Genomic DNA, 24,658 nt, shown 5'->3' with positions numbered 1-24,658 from the left:
AAGCATTTAATTAAGTAAAATAGGTACTGAAGTTTATTTTTGTATTCAATTTGCCTTTACAAAAAGCAAAATTCTGCCTCTTAGCTTTAATCCTTCTTCACAAAGCAGGTAAATGTCTTGTCAGATTTAACATGATAATTGCAAATTTAATAGGTGAATAAACTTAAGAACCTACAATCAAACCCATAGGGAAAAATAAAACCAAGGCAAAAATTAGATAAAACAGTTTGTAGCAGAAAATATTTTATATAGTTCTTATTTCCCATCTTTTCAGAGCTAAGTCTGAATTTTAATTATATTTTTTCCAATATCCTGACTCAAGTATTTTATGCTGAAGGAATTATTGAAAGATTGCCTAGCAGACTTTTGATGTAGTAATAAATATTTATGATTTCCTGACTGTATTTTTATATTATTCATTGACTAAATCCTTAGATCTCTTGCTTCCATAAGCCAGTAATTATGGATATCAAGTGTAACTTCATGCTTTCTCTGTGTCAGTTTCCTGAGTAGAAGTCAAAATGGAAATGTTTACAATTACATGCCTTCAGCCATCATTGATTATTGTTTATGTAGAAAAGTTAGCATGTCTGTGTAACTAAAATTGAAAATACAATGTACAAAAAAAAAAAAAATAACAACTAAATATCTGCTCCCTGTGTTCTAGACCCAAGGAAACTGATGCTTTACAGTTAGCTAATGAGCTAATTGCCCCTCCCATACTTGGGTCCATTCAAATTATCAACCCTGATTTCAGTTAATTGGAATACATAGTCCTATTCCTAGTAGTTCAGCCTTTTAGGATTTATGAAAGCCAGATTTTCAAAGCTTAAGCATCTCATATACTATTTTTTGTTCTTTTTTCCCCCTGTATTTTTAGATGTTTATGACCTCAAAGTTGTATTCCCAATGGTACTCTTTTGTAGCTTGGCATTTTGTCCACATTTTGTTTTGATTTACTTCCTTTACCCTTGGGCACCTGGTCAGCCCATTCAGATATAGATAATTCTATCATTTTGATTTCTTCATGTAGGCTACAAGTTGTGCATAAAAACTGGACTGGTATGTCATGGTAAAATACCGCATATGTTTACATTATGCCAAAATAGCTGTTCAATTCAGGCAGTCAAAATGTGAAATTGGGTAAACAAAATTCCAAATGATTAACCTGTAGTCTAAGTCTTAAGAAATGCCAAATAAATCGATGAAATGAATCTTGAAATTTCATGAATTTATATAACCAAGAATGCATATAGTTAGCACACTGTCCTGAAAGTAACAACAAACATGATAGAGACTGAGGCAGCTCTGATATTTTGCAACTGTGGTACTTAGTTTTGCTAAGCTATGACCACTTCTTCTACAAAACAAAGTTAGCATATTCTCCACCAGGTTATTTCAAGGATTAAATGAGACTAAGTCTCTAAAGTGGTTGGCAGAATTTGGGGCATACGGTTTTATTATTCTTAGCACATAAATAGTAGCTATTGTTATTAGCCAATTTAGTCATTGCTCTGTAACTTCCAACCATGTATATTTTCAATAGAAAGGATTTAATGGACTATTTTTGCATTATCTAAACCAAAAAAAAAAAATCAAGAGACTATGTAAAACTTTTACTTTTCGATTGATTAATCTGGGACTATATGGTTATGACTCTTGCATTTTAGTCTGGTTTGCAAGAACTTGAAATATAAAATGCTGATAGTATGATTATAAAATTATTACTAGATTGGGGTTTAGAAAGCAAGAAATTTTCATTGTTTTGTCTTTATTGTTAATTATATTTGGCTGGAATACAAAATTTACTGTAACCCTTCAGTGAGCGATGAGCAATGTAACATAGACACGTGGATCTATCATGTAGGAGTGATAGAAGGAGGGACAGTTTAAAATCTTCCAGGATGATTCTCCACTAACTTATTCCAATCAGTTTTAGTATGGTATAATAATTGTAACATTGGGAACAGCAGGGGATTATATTGTTTTTCTCTGTGCATTTGTCTGCTGCATCTGAGAATAGAATAATCTCCATTATCTGCAGGGAAATTGCTGCATATTTCCCTGAAACTCCTAGACTAGTGACATTATTCATCCCCAAAACAATCTGTGTACAATGTATGGCGTAGAGGGGGTCGTGGGAAGGTACATACCCTTATGGAGGAAGTCTTGGATGTCTGATATTATAAAAGACCATATTGATTTCCCTTTCTCTTCTCCTAAATCAAAGAGATAGTAACCATCTTTCTCTGGATTCCAAAATTTTAGTGTAGCCAAGAGAAAAATGTTTCTTCCCCGTTTCCATGTGTTTGAGGGTTTTCAATTGACAATCTTTGGTGTATATGGCCCGATGAGCAGACTGACTTTTTGATACTTGTATAAAATATTGCTCTTTCAGAAACTGAAATTGGAAATAAAAGTGTCCAAGTTTGAACGATCAGAGTCTGTCAGTGAAGATTCACATCTGCCAAGTCTGTTTTCTTCTTAACAAGTTAGAAGGCTCTCTCACCAAGCCTTGGACCCGTGTGTATGCAATATACAGTCACATTTTTAGCATGACACATTTGTTCTTTCTGCCAGCCATTTTATGAAGCTCGGCAACTTAATGCTGCACCAGTTCAGAAGTCCATATGGGAGGAATATTCTGGCAGCCCTCGTTTCAGCAAGGCAGCAGGGGCTCTGCAATTTTTCACGTGAAGGGAGTGAAGGAGTAGATCAACATAATCTAATGTTACAGTATCAGTTAGGGATTGTTGATTGGCTTGCAGTGGAAGCACCAGTCAGAGCACTTTCCAGAAATACCATACAGGGTGATAAAGATCTAGGGGTGAGAGTTCCTTGGCCGAGCAGCCCCAAAATTGACATCCTCTATCTTCAGTCTGGATGCTCAAGACAGTACCCAGCTCACACAGGAACAGATAGTCTTTTTTTTTTTCCAAAAGTAATTCAAGGGAACAAGTTTGCAAAATGTTCTCTGGCATCTTGAAATAGTTATTCCCCTCTATTCTAGTACCAATTTCACAGTATCAAAAACTAAATTCTACTTTCCGCCAACTAAAAAAACACTGCTTCTACCTTTTTTAAAAGTGCATGTTGGTAGCAAACACTTAGAAACCATTGGGCAGGAGGCAGTGGTCTGAATGAAATGGATCCACTGGTCCTTTTCATCTCTCCTTGCTGTTCATTTTTCTTGCTCAGTCAGAATGGCTTGCAATCCACAATCGTGGGTTGAATAAACTGTTGGAAAACAGGTCCACACACAGTTCCTGGCTCCCCCCAGCCAGCTGTCCCCCATCAGTTCAGGGGAAGCTTTACAGCCATTTGATATTGTGTTGGAGTAAGTTCAGAAGGTAGTGATGATCATGCCATGTTGGCCCCTAGGAGCCACTTATGTAAAAAAGAACCATACTCTTTGAGGTCTACGGTTAACGCTATTTGAAAGTAAGCATGCAAGTTGCTTGCCATTCATATAAAATTGCTCTTCTTTTCAAGGTACTTCTGTAGTTTGAGTTTTCATGGAGGGTTGTGTGTTGATTGAGCATATTTCTTTGATGCCTCTGCCCTCATCTGTATCTATAACACACAGGAGAGGACAAGAAAACTTCATTTTTATCTTGCTTTCATAAACTTTCATCTTGCCAAGGTTTTAATATAGATTTTTAAATTCTTTTATTTTCATTTTCTTCCAGTGAAATCGTAAGTTCCCTTTCGATGCAAGAACCAATTTTCATTTTACAGGATTCCTCTGATAACATGTTGGTCTTTTTTGTGTTTGTTTAAAATTCATTACATTGTTTTAGAGAAATGACAGATTCATTGACCATTTCATGTTACCGAATTAAAGTGAGAAAGCTATTTAGAAAGCCTCTGCTCTTTGGAGCTTTGCAAAAACCAGTCTTTTGTGCTTTCTTTTTGTGCCTTTACTTATAGTTTTAATCTGAAGAGTTGTTTCATCTTTGCCAAATCAGCAAATAATCAATGCTTTTAAATTTCTCTTTTCTTTCTCCTCTCCAACAAAGTAAAATGCAAGTATTTAAATAGATCTTACCACACAATGCCAAACACAAAGGAAATGTAAATAGCTCGCTGGACTAATTCACATCTGCCAGGGAATAATTGTTGGATGTGTGCTGATTAGGCATAATTTTTTTTCAACCAAGCTTTTAATTAGGCATCTGCACCGGGTCACACAGATGACATTATAAAATGTGGATTAAGAAGTATTTCATTCTTTTGAGAAATAAGTGGCCATGCCAACATCTTGGTATCCTTCTGCCTATAGTTAGAGTGTTGGAATCACTGGCTGCTGTTGGAACCTTGGGGTAGGCCCCCAGAAGCTTGTCATGTACCTGTTTTATGGTGCCACAGAAGTTTCCCAGTGCCTTATGGGAGGGCAGTAGGAGAGCTTTTCATATTCTCACAAGATGTAGATAATCCCCAAGCTGCACCTTAGACATGATGCTTTCTGACTTTTATATTTAACATGAACAGAAACTAGACTACAGAAAGTGAAACTGCTCCAGCACCTGGGTAGCTCAGTAGGTTAAGTGACAGACTTCAGCTCAGGTCATGATCTTGTGGTTTGTGAGTTTGAGCTTCACATCGGGCTCTGTGCTGACAGTTCAGAGCCTGGAGCCTGCTTCAGATTCTGTGTCTCCCTCTCTCTGTGCCCATCCTCCCCCAACCCTGCTCCCTTCCTCCCCCGCCCCCTCCGGGCTCACACTCTGTCTCTCTCTCTCAAGAATAAGTAAACCTTAAAAAAAAGGAAAGAAAAGAAAGTGAAACTGCTTGCTCAAGATCACACAGCTATTGAAATAATTTCTAGTAGAGCTTATGTTTCACGATGGTTACTGAGTTTGGGGAGTTTCAGTGCCCTATCACCCCTCGGCCTCAGCATCCTCAAAGCCTTCTTCCAGGCAGCTTGTTTTGAAGGGACCACAGGAAGCTGACTGAGCGATTGCGATAGATTCCCCTGTTTGCAATTATTTGCTTCACCGCTTTCCTCCACTAACTTAACTAATTAAAAGAATATTGCAGTTCATTTCTCAATTTTCATATTCAGGAATTAAAGATATTTTACCCAGTGTTCCTACTGATATGATTTGAGGTGCACAAAAGAATGCCTGAGTCAACACTTGTCCCACATGATTTGAAATTCTTAACATTTGTGTAGAAGTCTTGAATTCAATGTTTAAATCTCACCTAATTATTAGTGTGACTTTAGAGAAGTTATGTAACTTCTCAGCTCAGTTTTCATACGTATAAAGAAAGTATAGGTCACAATGCCTATTTTATACAGATTATGTAAGAATTGGGTAAGGTGGGGTTTGTAAGTGCCAGATAAATATTACATGTATTAAAATGGTAGTCACTATGGTCAGAGAAATTCGTGGTGCTGTTAATGTGGTTAAAATGGATTGAAGAACTAAGCTGTCAGGAGGAATGCCACACAGGGAGAAGTAATTAACAGCCAACACAATAGGAGGTGGCCAGAAAGATGGTCAAAAAGGTGAAGCTGTCCTCAAAGGGTGATTAGGAATTTGTTAGTGGGGACAAAGCATGGAGAGAAGCAGGAGGCTGGAAAGAACAGAGGATGTATAGGGGCATGGCTGTGCGCTTGGGCAAGTGAAACACAGTGTAGGTTGGGAAGAGGCAGGAGACGGTGAAAACGTATAAGATCCTAATATGCTATGCTACAGAATTCGGACTCTATTATCTTCCTGTGAACAGGCACTGAAGGATGTGAAATAGAAAAAACATCAGAGAATAAAGTATAGAGGAGGAGCTGAGCTTTGCAGCCAGTGACACTAATGTCCTTGACCTGCAGAATAGTCACACTCTCTTGGTTCCTGAGCCAATACTGACCAGAAGGGGAGTTAATTAGGAATCCCTTGTACTCCTAGAAATCTGTACGGGGTAGGATCAGGGAACTCCGTAATCCCACAGGTTCACTGAATTATGCCATATACTAGGCTTCCCTCTCCTCCTTCTCTTGTCTTTCCTGCTGACATCAGGAAGACCAGCTAAGAGACTGTTGCAGAAGTTCATACAAGAGATGGTAAGCCCTGACCTCAGGTGGTGGAAGTAGGAAAACAAAGAAAGGAACCAACTGCAGACTTAGCTAAGAGGGAGATCCAGACCCTGTGCCTTAGAATTCCAGAATGAAGAAAATACCTTAGAGATCATCTGGTTCGGTCTCCCCTTTATTAGCATGGTGCCTGAGTCATAGTAGTCGTTGAGTATAGTAAATATTTGCTGAACAAATTAATGAATAAATGAGGGCTAAGACCCAGAAATGTGCTGACACCACTAATTATTAACATCACTGGCATAAGAACATAAATCTCCTGATTCCTAAGTCAGTGCTCTCTCCATATGCCACACTTGGTTTTATAATGTAAAACATAAATACATACATACATATATACATACATACATTCATACATTCATTATTGGAGCCTTATGTTAGTGCTATAGCTGAATTCACTTCATTTTCATTCACAATGTGATTTAAAATGTAGCATATCAGATTTAATAAACTATCCTTTTCTGATGAAGGCATTTTGTACTGACTCTCATACCTTCATAACCTAAATATTTGTGTTTTGCATTTCTGCATAATGGGAGGATTCCTGCAGTAATGCTATCTACAAGACAGATGTTTAAAGTCAATAGAAGCATGGAAGGTTCAGAATTTCCAAGGTGGGATCTCCTCCAATTAATGGCTATTTTTATAACTATCACTCTAAAGAGACCATTTGGGAATTTTAGAAACTGCTTTAAATTATTCCAAGAGAATGGTGTTGTCTGCCTTATGACAACAGAAATCTGGGAAATAGTCTTTATTTTAAGCAAGAGAGAGAGAGAGAGAGAGAGAGAGAGAGAGAGGGAGAGATTTAGGTATAAAGAAAAACTTTGGGGCAATAAGAGACATAGAACCCTATAACAGATTCATCAAGGAACCTGAGAAAATAAGACAAAGGCCCATTTATTTCCTTGGGTATTTCTCTCTAGATGTTTCTCACTTTGTGACATTACTAAGACTATGCCAAGAGTGACACATGTGGATGTTGTAAGTTGCACCTACCACCTCACCTCTCACCACTGCCACACAGTTCAGACTATCTGATCCCTACACCCGCAGCACATTGTATTTATATTCCAGAAAAGAATGAGGAATCCAAGGATACTTTATGAGTCACTGGTCTTCCTTGCTGGGAAATGGTGTATTCAGTCACATGGATGAACATATCTGTCCTCTCAAATTTCTGCAAAAAAACTATCAAATACTTTAATAAAATTCAGCAGGTTCCTTTTAAAATTTTTTAACGTTTATTTATTTTTGAGAGAGAGAGAGAGAGAGAGAGAGAGAGAGCATGAGCAGGGGAAGGGCAGAGAGAGAGGGAGACACAGAATCCGAAGCAGGCTCCAGGCTCTGAGCTGTCGGCACAGAGCCCGATGAGGGACTGGAACTCACGGACCACGAGATCATGACCTGAGCAAAGTCGGATGCCCAAGCGACTAAGCCACCCAGTCCCCCCTCAGCAGGTTCCTTTTAAAGATTCGAACTATTGTATTGTATTATTCTCATCCTTAAGATGTTTTTATTTTCCACTCGTTATCAGTTATTTGTTTAAAAGTTTAACATATGTATTTATATATGTAACATCATAATAGCTCTGTACCATTTATAGGACATTTTCACAGACATCTCTTTTCTGTAGGGTAGGGTAGAACAGCTGTCATTATCTCCATTTCATAGATGAGGAAACAGATGTTGAATGACTTGCTCAAAGAGTGACCCAAGGAGACCCAGCTTCAATTCTGTTTGCCCATCTGACATACTACAATGCTTCATTTGGGAGAATAAACAATATCAAGGGCCAGTATTTACAATTTAATTGAAATGTTGAGTATCACACCCTCAAAAGTACATTTCAGAATATATTATGTTTTGGAGGGTTGTAGAATAGAATGAAAATGAATTTCAATATTATAATAAAATTTCCTATTACAGTAAAATTATATATTTTTATTATAAAAAACACAAACACACAAGATTCAGAAAAGGAAGGCCAGTTAAATCTTATTAGCTCGAGAGGAACCTCAAAAAAATAATAAGTTTTCAATACAGAACTCATGTAATTGGTGGGATGGGAGTAGTGGGTGAGAATTGTCTTTCAGCAAAAATTTAGATGACTTGGGAAAAACAGAAGTTAGAAACAATGAAGGCTGCAAAGTTAGCAAATAAACCTACTCCAGTTTTCCTCTGACTAAACCTTTCTATCCTTTATTCAATAGGAATTTATCCTAAATACCTAAAGAGTTCTCAACATAGTGATATTACTGTATTTATTTTCTGGGGGGAAACTTAGAACAGGTAGAAAACTCCCACAGAAGAATAAAGTCAAGAGATGAAATTGTAACATGAGATAGTAACATGAGATAGTAACAATCGGAGCAAAATAATGAAAGATATTTTTTTTTTAAATGTTTTTTTTTTTTCAACGTTTATTTACTTTTTGGGACAGAGAGAGACAGAGCATGAACGGGGGAGGGGCAGAGAGAGAGGGAGACACAGAATCGGAAACAGGCTCCAGGCTCCGAGCCATCAGCGCAGAGCCTGACGCGGGGCTCGAACTCACGGACCGCGAGATCGTGACCTGGCTGAAGTCGGACGCTTAACCGACTGCGCCACCCAGGCGCCCCTGAAAGATATTTTTGAAGAGGTGAGGAAGGAATGAATCAGATGAGATGGAGTTACACCCAGAAAGGAAGTGCCCCTGAGGGTAGAGGAATAGCAGACTTCAACTAAAAGGCATGGAGCAAGTTGTAGATTGTAGGCAGCAAAGACACCAGCATCACAGAATGGAAGTTTATAGGGTAGTGAAAACAAAAATAAATTGGAAAGCCTACTGGTAAAGAGTGTTAACCAACATGTTTAAAGATTGAGTATTTTGAACTTCCATGACTACAGGATGTGAATGGAATGTGAAGTAAGTTAGTCTAGTCTGGTCCAAGATGGTGGTTAAGGAAGGTAGACAGCAGGTGGTAAGTGACAGAGGCTAAAAAGGAAGTTTCGGCATACTACAGTGACTCAACGAATGTGGGAGCAGAAGAAAGAGGTACAAAAATAATTCCATTTTAAGCAATGCTCTATGAAAAGTGCCCTATTTTATCCAAAATGATGAAGAACCCAAGAGATATCCAATATTGTATTTTGGTTTCCATGACTAAGAGAGAGACCAGTTATCTTGGAACATATTCTTATACAGGCCAGCAATTTTAAACTTCTGCTTCATCAGCCTGATTCTCCTTCACTTGTACTTTGAAATCTCATAACTGAGAATCAGGTCTTTATGAGACCAGCCCTATTTGGGACACCAAACTCATCAGTCACATCAAATTTGACCCATAGGCCCCAGGTCAGTAGCCCTAAGACATCTGGCCTCAATAGGGCCTAAAGTAAATGGCCATATAAGAAACAATGTAACATTGCAGGCAACATGGCAATGAAAATGCATGCTTGGCTGCCAAAAGAAATGCATCATTTTATTTTTGTGAAGAACCTTTTTTTGGTAAAATTAAAAGTGTTTTCACAAGGGTGATCTCATTCTCACAGTAGCCATGGCAAAAAGGAAATGGAGGAGATATTTTGATTCCCATTTTATAAAAGAATGAATTGAGAGAGGGAGAAATCAAGTGACTCTTTTCCAATTCTCCCTCTTAAATAGGCCAACGGGGCTTGAGCTAGAGCCAATTTTCCTAATGACGTCTCTTTCTGTGCTCTGAAGCCCAGTCTATCCCAGGATTTGGCATGGCACCATCGGATGGCATATACCAGGTGGCTCATATTTTTATTTCACAACATGTAAATGACATTCATACAGCAAGTCTATAAATATCCTACCCAATTAGTTCTATCTGAACAGGCAAATGTTTGCTTACAAATCCATCTACAACAATTTTGGCATGACACAATGTCTAGGCATCTATATACATTTTTTAAAGTGAGCAGCTGAGTACTGTCAAGTTGTTAGTTTTATCCTGTGATAACTGACCTCTCATCTTTTACATTCAGAAAGCTTCTGTGTAGCTCCGTAAAGATATCACTTTATCACTGCTTGCTTGATGACTTGAAAAATTGCTCTGAGCGGAAAAGATCCATAAATTTTAAAAGGCAGTCTTACCGAGAACCACAAATAGTTCTTATTCTGCTTCTAAATAGCAAGATCACATTAAAACTCAAAAATAGATAACATTAATCACTATAATTCAAATAACTACTCTCTAGACCTGGCAGGGAACCGTCAGAGCTTAGTTCTTTCCTCCTATGAATTTCTGGCACAGCATGCTGGGGGGCTGGGGAGTTGTTAACAGTGATTAAAGTCAGGGAAAGCCTTAGAGGCATTTGTTACCTTCCTACCTTTGATCTGCCTACTCAGACACTCATACTCAGTCTTGATTATGACTATGGTGGGAATATCTTGGTGGGACTGTCCTGATTTTAGAGAAGGATATAACCAAGGACAGATAATAATTACTGGAATGGCAATCATCCTTTGCATAACAACTTACAAACCCTGTCACCTGTATGATCTCATTTGTTATTTCCCATAGAACAAGAAGTTGCTATTACTCTTGTTCCTCATTACTTGTGAAGAATCTGAGTCACAGAGGATTTAAGTTAGTTTTGAAAGTCACACAGCTAATTTTAAGTGAGGGAGCTGGAAATCAGACCAAAGTCTTCTGACACCCTATCCCATATAATGTCAGCTATACCGTGCAGCCCCCCAAACCTACCAAAAACACTGGATCCAGAATGGAGATGGGCAGAAGAGCGGTCAATGTGTTAAAACAAAAAAAAATGTAAAAGACTAACCAAATAGGAAAAAAAAATGAGGAAATGATATGTACTAAAGAGGAAACCCAAATGGCCAATAAACATATAAAAAATGCTCACCCTTACTAGCAGTCTGGGAAATGCAAATTAAAACCATGATCACACCCATTAGATCAATGAAAGTTAAGCCTGAGAATGCCAAGTATTGTGTCAGATAGGGAGCAGTGAAAATTTTGATATACTAAAAATGGGAGTGTATAGCTATTTGACCTATTTTGTGAGCCATTTGCCATTGTGTAACAAAGTTGAGAGAGCATGTGGTCTATGCCCAGCAATTCTGTGGCAAGGTCCATATCTCAGAAAAACTCTATATTCACAAGGGCCATGGAAAGAGATTATTAACAGAATTACCTTAAATAGCCAAAAATTCACAAAGACCCCAGCATCCATTAACAGAAAAATGGATAAATGTTAATAAAAGAGTGATATAGCTATCCAATCCTCTATTGCAATGAAGAGTAATGAACTAGAGGTAAAGGTATTAAATAGATAAACATAAGAAATACATTTGGAAGGAAATTATAGAAGATTAATATGTATTCCATTTCCAGTGATTTTTAGAATGTGAAAAGCCATATTTGGGGGTATATTATTATTTAGGGATTAAATATTATTTAGGAATATTATTTACAGGTACCTGGATATGTCATAAAAGCATAAAGTACATGTGAATAAAGCAGGACAATGACTACCTTTGGAAAGGGCAAGAAGTGAATACAAGTGAATACAAGGGAGGGGGGTGCTACCTGGAGGGTCATAACGAATATGTGCAGTGCTGTCTTCATTAAGTTGGATGGTGGTACACAGGTAGTTATTATTCTTTCAACCTTCTAATGTGTAAAATAGATTATCAAAACTTAAAAATCGAAGAGGCAGGAAAGAGAATAAAAAAGTTTGTCTGGATTAGACACCTCTCTGGGACTCTGGGATGACCAGGCCAGTTGAAAATGATGTCACAGGGTCCCCGGCCACCCTGGTCTAATGAGGAGTCATAGCAGCAGGGGGAGGATGTTCATCCCAACTCAGCCCTATATCGTGCTCCAAAATCCCAGCCATTACCAACACCCTTTCTGATAGACATAATTTGAGAGTGAAGTTCCATCTCACCAGTCACAGAGTCTATGACATTTTCTAGAATCACACCTAACCTGGATCCCCAGAAAATGGCTTTTCTGTCTTCATATCTTTAGCACTTTCACACAGTTCTCTAGCATTCGGGAAGAGGGAGTGTTAACTGAGTCTATTTTGCTGATAGTATTTTACTCAGGAATGTTTTATTCGTAGAATTATTTATTTGAGAATGCATATAGTGGAGTAATTTTATATCAGATACTAAAAAAATCTAGAAAAGTATTTAACTCTGAAAACTCAACTCTGTGTTTTTCATTTTTGATGTTTGCAATTTTGATGGACAAGAATATCTCAGAATGAAATCCTTAGCCATTTACACTATCCCTTTCAGAATTATCCTGATAAATTAATGTCTGCTGAGTTACTTATTTGACAGTCCATGAAAACATGTCTTTTTATCCCTCATATACTCCTCAGCATAGTCAGACATAATCTCAGTTTGCAAGTTCAATTCTCAAATATTATGGTTTTTAAGGATAAAAATATCAATCCATAATAGAACAGTTGTCTAAATATAAAACTGTTATTCATACATAATTGAAAATTTAAACAATTATCTCAAACAAGCATGTTTTTCTGCATTTTAAGGAGGAAATATTGTTTTCCAGAGTTATTCATTATAGTGAATAGTGAGTTCATTGTAATGAATAATTAACATTTAGGGCATTTGAATATCATAAAGTTAACTTCTAACCAGTGGACTTTTGTAACTCTATTATAGTTCACTGGGGAGAGAGGACAAATGCCTTTTTAAAAATGATCTACAGAAATATAATTAATCTAACATCAAAGGATGAGCCTGTGGCAGCCTCCTGTTTGAAAGCCAGGGTCCCCAATCCCCTCCATCCTTTTTTAGCAACAGTAATATTAATAGTGGTCCACATTTTTGGGCACTCACCATGTGTCAGGCACTATGCCAAGCACTTTTCCTGCATTATCTTATTTTCTCCTCACAACAACTTTACAAATGTGGAACTGTGGTTCAAAGCAGGAAGTCCCTTGCCCAATATCACATATCAGCTAAGTAGCTAGAGCCAGACTACGGACCCAGATCCCTGGTCCCAAAACCTGTGTTCTTGACCTTGCTTGTATACATGGAACCTTTGTAATTACATCTTGCTGTAGATGGAGAACGCAAGTGGGCAAAATATTTTCCTCTTTCATAAAAAAGAAAAATAGTTGACTGAGACAAGTTATATGTCTCTCTCTATCTCTATCTCTATCTCTGTCTCTGTCTCTGTCTCTGTCTCTATCTCTATATATACTGGGGCTTTCTTTTTCATCCAAAACTTACGACTACCACTTCTCAGTAGTTTGAAAATTCTATTAACTGAATTGCACTGAAGATGGAAATGATGATGAAAAAGAAGCACAGAATGTGTGCTTCCTCAAGGCACAAATTCATCTAAACTTTTCTTCCTGAGCCTTTCTTTCTGAATACAAAGCTGTTTCTGAACTCCAAGAATAACCAAATAGGATTTTTTTTTGTCATTTGATCATTGTATTTGTTGGCAGACCTGTTGTAACCTTGAGTCACCTACGGTGAATTTAAATATTATTCTAATTGATTTTCTCACTGCTTACTGAGAAACACAGTGCCTCTTTTACTAGTCTCATAAATAATTCCATTTCTCTATGTCAACTTTAATTGAACTTACCTCATGTTGTCAATCTCTTTCTTTTTTCCTTGCAGGTGATGTCATTGTCTATATTAATGAAGTTTGTGTCCTTGGACACACTCATGCAGATGTAGTCAAACTTTTCCAGTCTGTTCCTATCGGTCAAAGTGTCAACCTGGTGTTGTGTCGTGGCTACCCTTTGCCCTTTGATCCTGAAGATCCTGCTAACAGCATGGTGCCACCCCTTGCAATAATGGAGAGGCCACCTCCAGTGATGGTCAATGGAAGACATAACTATGAAACATATTTGGAATACATTTCTCGGACCTCACAGTCAGTTCCAGATATAACAGATCGGCCACCTCATTCTTTGCACTCAATGCCAGCGGATGGTCAACTAGATGGCACGTATCCACCACCCGTCCATGATGACAATGTGTCTATGGCTTCATCTGGGGCCACCCAAGCTGAACTTATGACCTTAACCATTGTGAAAGGTGCCCAGGGCTTTGGCTTCACTATTGCCGATAGTCCTACAGGACAGCGGGTGAAACAAATACTTGACATTCAGGGATGCCCTGGCCTGTGTGAAGGCGACCTCATTGTTGAGATCAACCAGCAGAATGTACAGAACCTGAGCCATACAGAAGTAGTGGATATACTTAAGGACTGTCCCATTGGAAGCGAGACTTCTTTGATTATCCATCGAGGAGGTAAGATAACACTGGCTCATCAATAAAATATGCAGGTAAAATAGTAAGACCTTTACAATAATATCATAAAAGTGAAAGTTTCTCTGGAGATGAATGAGAACACACTCTAAGAGAGTAAAAGAGAAAAGAGTCCAGGAAGCTATGGGTTTTTTTTTAATTTTTAGAATATATATTCTCCTATTTTACATTAAACACAATAAACGTAGTGCTTGCAGTCTTACAAATCTACCTTAATATGAATTTGGAGGGTAAAGATTGAATCCCCAAATATGAGTGGGCTGCATTCCAAAAGTTCATTAATGTACCGATTGTAGAAATCTCAGGCTGGGTTTCCATTGACTTAATTAAGAAATCTGAGTCTTCCAACCAAACCAATATTCTGTATTGTGCGTAGGATTCTAGGCTAGCTAGTTCAACCCTTTCCAAGTTCAAGTATAGTCTTGATAATCCCCATAAGAACCATTGGAAACTGTTGCAGAAAAATCTTTTTAGAGTTGTGAATTGGGATGCTTAGGACACTTCTTTCACTACCACATGGATAATTACTCATGGGGCCCTCCATGACCTGGGAAGAAAGTTATGGAACAGGGTTAGGGCTGGAGTTCTGGGCTGGGTGTTCTAGGTGAAGTATGAACATCGGAGCAGTGAGGAGCATGGTAGGAGCTCTGAGCCCTGGGTGTTTCTTCTTTTCTACCTTCTGGAGGAGAGAATGGGGCCACGCAGAAGGCCCCTCCTTCATTTCTGTGCTACTTTGCTCTTAATTATCAGTGAAACAAGGGAGAGAAAGAAGGGAGGGGCTACAGATAGGGAGGATTCTTGAAAATAGAGTATAAAAGAAAAGTCTCAGGCTAAGTCCTGGTTTTCCACTTACCAATTCTGGGATTTAGGATACTTAATGTCCAAGAGCCTCAGAAGCCTCATCTGTTATATTGTGATGAAAACACAATGGTGGTCCTGCTCTTCATGTCGAATGACCCACAATAGGTGTTCATGAAATGTCTGTTGAGTGTAAATGAGCTTCGAAGCTACAGCAAGGGTGGGTCAGAAGGGGCAGTACTGCAAGGAACTCATGCGTGAAGAACACATGTGTGGCAAACATATGTGATTGTCTATTCAGAGCACTAAAAACAGCATGAAAGCCCTGTCGGTTTGAAATGCAAATGAAAGCAGTCAAAGCTTGAAAAGAAGCACCTTTTATGATTTATTTGGCCCTCTCTGCAGGTGTTTCCACTTCAAGGAAATATTTACATTATTGATTCCTTGTGTGAAAATGGACATCAAATACTAAGCATTTTTGAGCGACGGTATGCAAAGTATTATGTTCGTATATTAAAAAAGGGAAATTATGGTAGCAGAAGTCTTAAATTTGACCTTCCTAAGGCATTGTTACAAAATAGCACTTGAATCTTGATAATTAAATATTGACAGTGTATTTTCATTTCTACCACTGCTTGTGTAAGATTATAACCAATATTCTTAATTAAATAGCCGTATCTTCATAGCGTGCAATTGAAAAGCAAATCTTTGTAACAGGTTCTTGATATTAAAAGGTATGCTGAAAATCACTGTGCACTATATCCAGCATATGATTTATAGAAACAAGTTTGTGTACAAATCATTAAGTACTGACTTTTTTTAAAGGCTTGGCATAGCAGGAAGAAGTATTTTGAAATCATCTATGTATGTATAAATGCCTGCTCCCTGCTAGACAACCCTATTCTTGCTCTTTCTTTCCCCCTATTTTCTTCACCTCTCATTTAGTCCTCCAGCATGTTACATTCTATTTGCATTTTGTTTGTGTTTGGGGGTGAGGAATTTTTTTTTATTTTGTGGCCCCTACAATCACCTATGGAATGCAGTACCCAGGGATGCTTAAAGTATTTCTAGTCAGAAACCTCTTGTGTTTCCCCAAATTCCCACAATTTGCACTCAGCTATCTGAAATTATTAGGAACTAACACCATGTTTTATGATGAAATTGGCTTTATCTTATTATAGGCTACTCATAAGTGCTTATAGCCTCATTCAGATAAGTATAGACCTTAAAGAGCAAATTTGCATGCCTGTGTCCTTAGATCAGAACTGTGGTTGTTTGTTTTAATAATTTACTAGGATTTTTAGTTTCTAAAGCAATAATATACATGGTGTAATTTTTTTAACAGTGTTGGAGGGTATACAATGAAAAGTAATTCTCTTTCCTGTGCCAGACTTTCAGTTCTTTTCTCAGAGGCAAACATGTTTTTTGAATAGAAACTTTCAGAAATTTTGTATACATAACTAGCATATCCATGAATATCTGTAGTAGGTTTAATATAAATGTCTTGCTCTAAATATCTTGGCTATTAGGGTATAATTCATTTTTAACACACCCATTGTTGTATAATTCATATAACATAAAATTCACCCACTTTAAGTGCTAAAATGATACGTTGTGTAACAATCACTGTAATCCTTAGAATATGCATCATCTCAAGCTCCCTCAGCCCCAGAAAATCACTAACTAATAAGCCTTCTGGATAGTTTTGCCTTTCTGTAAATTTTTTATAAATGTAGTCTCTTACACAACATAATGCTGCTGTGGTTTACCCACACTGGTGCATGTGTAAGTAGTTTGTTTGTTTTTATCACTGAACAGTATCCCATTGTATGGATCTATCATTTTTTAAATCCATTCACAAGTGGATGAACATAAAGAGTTGTTTTCAATTTTCAACACTTATAATGTTGTTGTGAACATTTATTTTTTAATGTTTATTTATTCTGGGGGGTGCGGTGCAGAGGGAAAGAAGGAGAGAGGGAGAGAAAGAATCCCAAGCAGGTTCTGTGCTGTCAGTGCAGAGCCCAACATGGTGCTCAAACTCACTAATTGTGAGATCATGACCTGAGCTGAAACCAAGAATCAGACGCTTAATTGACTGAGCCATTCAGGTGTTCTGCTGTTAACATTTAGATAAAAGCGTTTGTGTGTGCATATACTCTCATTTTTCTTGAGTAGATACCTAAGAGTGATACTGCTATCACTAGTTATATGACAAGTATATATTTAAATTGTTAAGAAATTGCCAGAATGTTTTCCAAAATGACTATACCATTTTACATTCCCACTAGCAATTTATGAGGTTTCCAGTTTCTACCCATTGTTGCCCTTAGTTGGTATAGTCAATCTTTTTTATTATAGTCATTCTAGTGTCTGTATAATGATACCTTTCTTGTGATTTTAATTTACATTTCTCTGATCTTTTTATGTGTTTACCATGTTTTCATGTGTTTATTAGTATTCATATATCTTCTTTGAAGGCATGACTACTCAATAGTTTGTCCATCTGAATATTTGCTGGGCTATTTATCTTCTTATTAAGTTGTAGAAGTTATGATTACAAGTCTTTCATAAGATATATCGTTTGCAAATATTTTCTCCCAGTCTGTGGCTTGTCCTTTCACTTTCTTGATGGTTCCTTCTGATGCACAGAAGTTTTAAATTTTGATGAAGTCCAATTTATCAGCGTTTTCTTATGTGGATTATTATTTTGGTGTTATATCTATGTAATCTCTGCCTGACCTGAGGTCACAAACTTTTTCCTGCTTCCTTTAAAAGATATAGTTTCAGCTCTTACATTTAGATCACTTTAAGATCACATATGTGCACAGTGTGAGGTAAGGGTCTAAATGCATTTTGTTGCATATGTGTATTGTATTGTCCTAGAACCATTTGTTGAAAAAAAAAAAAAAACTACCCATTCCTCTTGGATTGCTTTGGCACCTTAATAAAATATGAACTAGCATGAATGTGAGGTTTTATTTCTAGACTCCATTCTCTGTATGTTTACCCATATAGTTATGCCATTCTTTTTAGATTACTTTAGCTTTATATTAAGTCTTGAAATCAGGTAGTGTGAATCCTTTAACTTTTTATTCCCTTTTCACAGTTATTTTGGCTATTCTAGATTCTTTCCATTTTCATATAAATTTTTTTTCAATATATGAAATTTATTGTCAAATTGGTTTCCATACAACAGTCCATTTTCATATAAATTTTATGATTTGCCTTTTTATTTTTTTTTTAATAAAAGACCTGTTGAGATTTTGGTGTTACACCAAATACGTAGAACAATTTGTAAAGAATTGCCAACCTAACACTGAATCTCTCAATTCATAAGTATGGTATATCTCTTCATTTATTTGAATCCCATTTAATTTCTCAGCAATGGTTTGTAGTTTTCAATATACAGATCTTATACTTCTTCTGTTAAACTTATTCCTAGCTATTTTATTCTTTTTGCCATTATTGTGACTGGAATTGTTTTCTTAATGTCATTTTCAGAGTCAGTCGCTAATATATAGAAATGAATTTGATTTTTGTTTTGGATCTCATACATTGCAACCCTGTTACACTTCATTAGTTCTGGAGGTTTTTTACAAATTTCATAAAACTGCCTACAGAGATTATTATGTTATCTGATGATAAAGTTTAATTTCCCCGTTTCCAATTTGTATGCCTTTGATTCCTTTACCTTGCCTTATTACACTAGCTAGAACCTCTGTTGTGATATTTCATGTGAGTGAATATAAGCAGACATCCTTGTCTTATTATCAGTTTTAGGGGAAAAGCATTAGTTTTTCACCATTAAGTATGATTTTAGATGTAGGGCTTTTGTATGCCCTTTATCAGGTTGAGGAAGTTCCTTTCTATTCTTAGTTTGTTGAGAATTTTAATAATCAATGTACCTTGACTTTAAACAGGTGTTTTTTTTCCTGAAACTATTGAAATGATTGAGTGTTTTTGACACTTTATTAATACAGTGTTATATATTACATGATTTGTTTTTATGTTAAACTAATTTTGCATTCCTGGGATGATCCCATTTGCGTATAATTCTTTTTTGTGTGTGTTGCTGAATTTTGTTTGCTTATATTTTATTAAGAATTTTTGAACCTATTTGGGGAGAGGTTTTCTATAGTTTTCTTTTCATGTGATGTCATTGTCTGGCTTTTGTGTATTGATAATACTGGCTTTATAACATGAGTTGCAAAGTGTTCTTCTCTTTTTTTCTGAAAGTTTGTGTAGGATTGATGTTAATTCCTCCATAAAAGTTTGATAGAATTCACCAGTGAAGCCCTTTGGGCTGGGCTTTTATTTGTAGAAAGATTGTTTGCTAATTAAATTTATTTTCTTGATTTAGGCTTATTCCAATTTTTCAACATCCTTGAATCATTTTTTGGTAATTTCTTTCTAGGAATTTTTACAATTCATCTAAGTTGTCAAATTTGTTAGCATAAAGTTTTTAACAAAATTTTATAACATTCCTTCCTAAAACCCAGCTTTTAGATTCATTGTTTTTCAGTTTTCTATTTCAGTGTGCTCCACTCTAATCTTTATAATTTCCTCTCCTCTACTTATTTTGTGATTGATTTACTTTGCCTTTCTGTCTTCAAGTTTAGATTAATGATTCTAGTTCTCTCTTTCTAATAAAAGCATTAAAGCTATAAACTTCACAGTATGCACTTCTTTAGCTTAGTTTCATAAATTTTGATAGGCTCTGTTTTCCTTTTCATCCACTTCAAGGTATTTATTTTTTATTTCCCTGACGATTTCTTTTTTGACCCATAGGTTACTTAGAAATGTGTTGTTTATTTTTCAAACATTTAGGATTTCCCAATTCTTTCCCATTAATTGCAAATAATGTCTACTTGGAGAAGAACATGTTTTGTATTATTTCAGTTCTTTTCAATGTGTTGAGACTTGTACTATGGCCTAGCTCCTTGCTTTTTTTAACATAAAAATTTCTCTTAGAGAACTTCACCTATTAGTTCAAAAATATATCTCATTATTTTTAATAGCATATTTAATTGGATACCCACTAATGGATATTTTGTTTGCTTTTAGTCTTTTACTGTTATAAAAAAAATTTATGTATCTTTGCACATCTATCTCTACACAAGAGAATAAATCTATAATGTCGATGTATTCTTTCTTTCAACAAAAATTTCTTGAGTGCCTACTATGTACTAGGCACTTTTTTGGCACTAGGGATAAAGCAATAAACAAAGCTAACCACACTCTTTTTCTCATGGAGTTGACATTCCATTGGAGGGAGGCAAATGAAATGCCACATAAATATGCTTTTTGTTTATTGCATGTTTCATATCCCCCTAGGTTTTATTCTTAAATATTAATTTCATAACTAGTTACTTTACTGAGTTATCTTATTGTTTCTCATATATTTTTCCATTCATTTCATGGGATTTGGAGGCATACAGTCACACCACCTACAAATAGCAATCACTGTCTTCTCCTTTCCTATTTGCATACCTGTGATTTATCTTATTTAACACAGCTGACTGTTACTTCATGAATACTGTTGTTTAGTAATGGAGATTATGGAAATTCCTATCTTATTCCTGGCTTAAATGGAAGCTGTCTCATTTTACACAGTTAACACAATACTGACCTTTTAATTGAGATGAATACTTACCATGAAAAAGAAATATCCCCTCAATTCCCATTTCATTGAGAATCTTATATCGGGGCGCCTGGGTGGCTCAGTCGGTTGAGCGTCCGACTTTGGCTCAGGTCATGATCTTGCGGTCCGTGAGTTCGAGGCCCGCGTCGGGCTCTGTGCTGACAGCTCAGAGCCTGGAGCCTGTTTCAGATTCTGTGTCTCCCTCTCTCTGACCCTCCCCCACTCATGATCTGTCTCTCTCTGTCACAAAAATAAGTAAACTTAAAAAAAATTAAAAACAAAGAATCCTATATCAAAAATGGGTAATGAATTTTATCAAAAACCAAAAAAAAGAACCATCTACAGAGATGATCAGTATTTTCCCCTTTGATTTATTACTGTGATGAATTGAATTAAGAAATTTTTTAGTATTGAACTATCCTTTCATTATTGAAGTAAGCTATATTATGCTTACAGTGTACTCCTAGATCCTATTTCTTTATAAATAAGTTTGCACCAGGGTGCCTGGGTGGCTCAGTCGGTTAAGCATCAGACTCTAGATTTTGGCTTGGGTCATGATCTTGCGTTTTGTGGGTTCAAGCCCCACACTGGGCTCTGCATTGGCAGTGTTGGAGCCTGCTTGAGATTCTTTCTCTCTCTACTCCTCCCCAGCTCACACTCCCTCTCAGAGTAAATAAAAATTTATTTATTTATGTATTTATTTAGTACCAACCTTCATGTATGAGATAGGTCTAAAGTTTTCTTTTGGGAGTTTGTTTTGTTTTGGCTTACTTTTTACTGTCAAAATTTGCTATCAACGTGATGCTGATGTCATATAAGCAATCAATAACTTTCCATCCATCTCTGCTCTAACATAATTAAGTAACCTTGAAGGTATCTATTTTTTGAGGATATAATACACCTTTGAAATTATCAGGGTCTAGTGGGTTGGCTTCTGTGTTTGGTTTGGTTTGTGGAGGAGAGGGACACCTTTTGCAACTTTCTCAAATTCTTCCACAGTAAATAATCTTAGAGTTTCTATTTTTCTTAGAGTTTCTTGGCTGGACTCAGTTTTTATAATTTATATTATCCTAAACATTGTCTCTTTCATTCATGTTTTCATATGTATTTAAATAGAATTGAATCAAGTATTTTCCAATTGTGTCTTCTATGTCCACTTTACCTAAGAGTATTTCCATTATTCTCATTTCGTAGTGGTGCTATTTTCTTGATTGGTTTGACTAACACTTTTTCTATATTAATGGCTCAAGAAACATATTGTTTATTTTATAAATAATTTGTTGGCTGATGCTCAACCTAGTATGGTATAGGGAAACATTATGCTTTCTGCCCAAGGAGGCTCTTATTTGATGTATGGAGTAAAGTAATTCCAGAGTGATTACTGTAATCAATCCTTGTCATGTATTGTACTCTTATTTATATTAAAATGCAACAAAGTCCCCTACTTAATTTGTGAAACTCCCATAAATCGCAGCTGATCAGTATTTGAAAATTTCCCTTCTTATCTCTGAAAAACATGATCCCAAAGGTTCTCACTAGATCAGAATATTCCCTTCATATGCTCACAATGTATAACAATTAATAAGTATCAGTAATGCACATCTTCTCTTTCTTTTACATTCAAACAGAATTCAGAGTATTTGAGAAGTAGCATACACTATATCAGAGCTATGTTTGAGGACAAAGCATAACAATTAGGGACACAGTGAATTGTGTATATGTAGAGAATTCCTGCTTTAAATTTTTAAAAACCATATCACACAAAAGCATTGTATCACAAACTTAAAACTGCACAGGGAAAATATTAAAAGCAAATCTATAAGAAGTATTGATATTTTTAATGTTGCTAACAGTTTTTCTAAATATTTTTGTTGATAAAGTTTCAAATTCACATAAAAATTGCAAGTATAGTACACAGAACACCATATACCATTTACCTACATTGCTGTTAACATTTTGCCCCATTTGCTCAATTGTGTGTGTGTGTGTGTGTGTGTGTGTCTGGACCACTTAAGACTAAGTTGCATACGTCATACCCTTTCACACCAAATATTTTAACATTTATTTTAGGTCACTACTTGTTTGGACAAATGTATACACAGCTAGTTAGTTATAGTTATAAAAGATACTTTTTAAAAATCACATCAAATTTTAAAACTCATTACCACAACAACAAAAGACTTTAGAAATTGTTGAAAGAGAGTTGACATTCACCAGTAAACAAGGATCTGATATAGGACTCTTTCTGGGAGAGAAAAAGCACTTGTTATTTGAAAAGAGTGCTATCCAAAGAGATTAAGCAAAAATCACAGTGGATATCCCACAATCACCATTATGTAATCCAACTTTCCACTTGATGTCAGCAGAAAAGAGTATATATGACACAGCAAGCCAAGTAATAAATCCACACCATGAGGGTGAACAACCATGGCATACTGGCTGCTATATTAACAACTAAGTCTTAAAGTTTCAAATAAAAGTCTATTTCTCACTCATATGGTTTCCAATTCATGTTTTCCTGAATAGCAGATTTCCTGAGCAACTCTCCTCTATGTGATGGCTCAGGAAACAAGGCTTCTTCTCTCTGGTGGATCTCCATGCCCTAAGGCCTTGAAGTCCCCCACTGAATCCTCTCTAACCAGCTGGCAGATAAAATGGTTTAGGGGTCAGTCCTGGGAGGGGTGTACATCACTTCCTCCCACATTCCATTGGCCAGAACTCAGCTCTAGATCCCATTAACCATAAGAGGCTTGGAAATATAGTATCCCTGTCTGCCCAGAAATGAGGGAATGGTTTGGGGTCAGCTATGTAGTAGCTACTCTGCTTCTGCACCTTGAACTGCACATCAGGGATATATAACCACTGATTATGTGAAACTGTGAGATGAAATGTTTTTTGTAACATGATATTGTAATATGATTCATTGTAGGCTTTTGAGGTACACTCAGGCCAATGGCATATGTTTTTAAACTCACATGTTCTCTCCACATTTTCTCTCTCAACCCAACTTTCATGGATAAAGAAACTTAAATTCAAGGTTCAGTACTTGGCCCAAATTCAATGAATGTGTATGTAGGTAAGGGGGTGGACAATTTATGGTCCCCAAATATAAGAGGTGTGAATAATCATCAATGAAAAATGGAAAATGCCATGGATCTCACAAGGTGTACACCAAATGGGGAATTTGTTGCACAGATGACCGGTAAGATAAGAGAGACAGGATGCTAGGATTACTTGTAGAGTTGTTGTCATACCACTTAGAAGTAGCAGAAACAGAACTCAAATCTCTATCTTCTGACTCTAATATTAATTAGAGTTTTACGTTATGTCAGTTTCCCCAAACTTTATGAAAAGAAATTTTTGATGGGTTTTGCTTGGATATATAAGGTTTATTCATCCATTTGTTTATTCATTTCATAAGTATTTGTTGAGGACCTACTGTGTGCTCAGCACTGGTTTATGTGCTGGGAGCTTACCTTCTAGGGGAAAATTAGGTAAAAAACAAAGAAATACATTAGAAATAGCAGTGAAGAAAAACTGAGCAACAGGGTAAAGGGCAGGAGAAAGAGGGAGCAAGCTGTTGGGGATATCCAAGGAAGAGCATTTTAAGCAGGGCAAAGGCCCTGAGGCAGGACTGTTCTTGATGTAGACAAGTAACAGGAGGGAAGCTCCTGTGGCCGAGTGAGGAAGGGATGGAATGACAGATGAGGTCAGAGAGATTGTCGGTGCTGTAGGGAGACAGAGAATGTAAAGTCTTATGTAGCCATGGGCCATGGAAATGACTTTAGATTTTACTTTCAAGTGAAATGGGAAGCCTTTGGAGTGTTTGAGC

General features: G+C 36.6%; 1 protein-coding gene across 2 annotated transcripts in view; it reads left to right on the top strand.

The window, feature by feature from the left end:
* MAGI2 (membrane associated guanylate kinase, WW and PDZ domain containing 2) overlaps positions 1-24,658 on the top strand; it is a 1,356,537-nt gene that overhangs the window by 1,099,832 nt on the left and 232,047 nt on the right. For both annotated transcript variants that reach the window (XM_047848847.1, XM_047848846.1), the window contains exon 10: positions 13,728-14,366. In XM_047848847.1, coding sequence (XP_047704803.1) covers positions 13,728-14,366 — 639 coding nt within the window. The remainder of the gene's footprint in view (positions 1-13,727; positions 14,367-24,658) is intronic.

This window comes from Prionailurus viverrinus, chromosome A2 (genome assembly GCF_022837055.1).
Source record: "Prionailurus viverrinus isolate Anna chromosome A2, UM_Priviv_1.0, whole genome shotgun sequence".
NCBI classification, from domain to species: Eukaryota; Metazoa; Chordata; class Mammalia; order Carnivora; family Felidae; genus Prionailurus; species Prionailurus viverrinus.
Note: the sequence above shows the minus strand (reverse complement) of the source record. Positions and strands in the feature narration are given on the sequence as shown.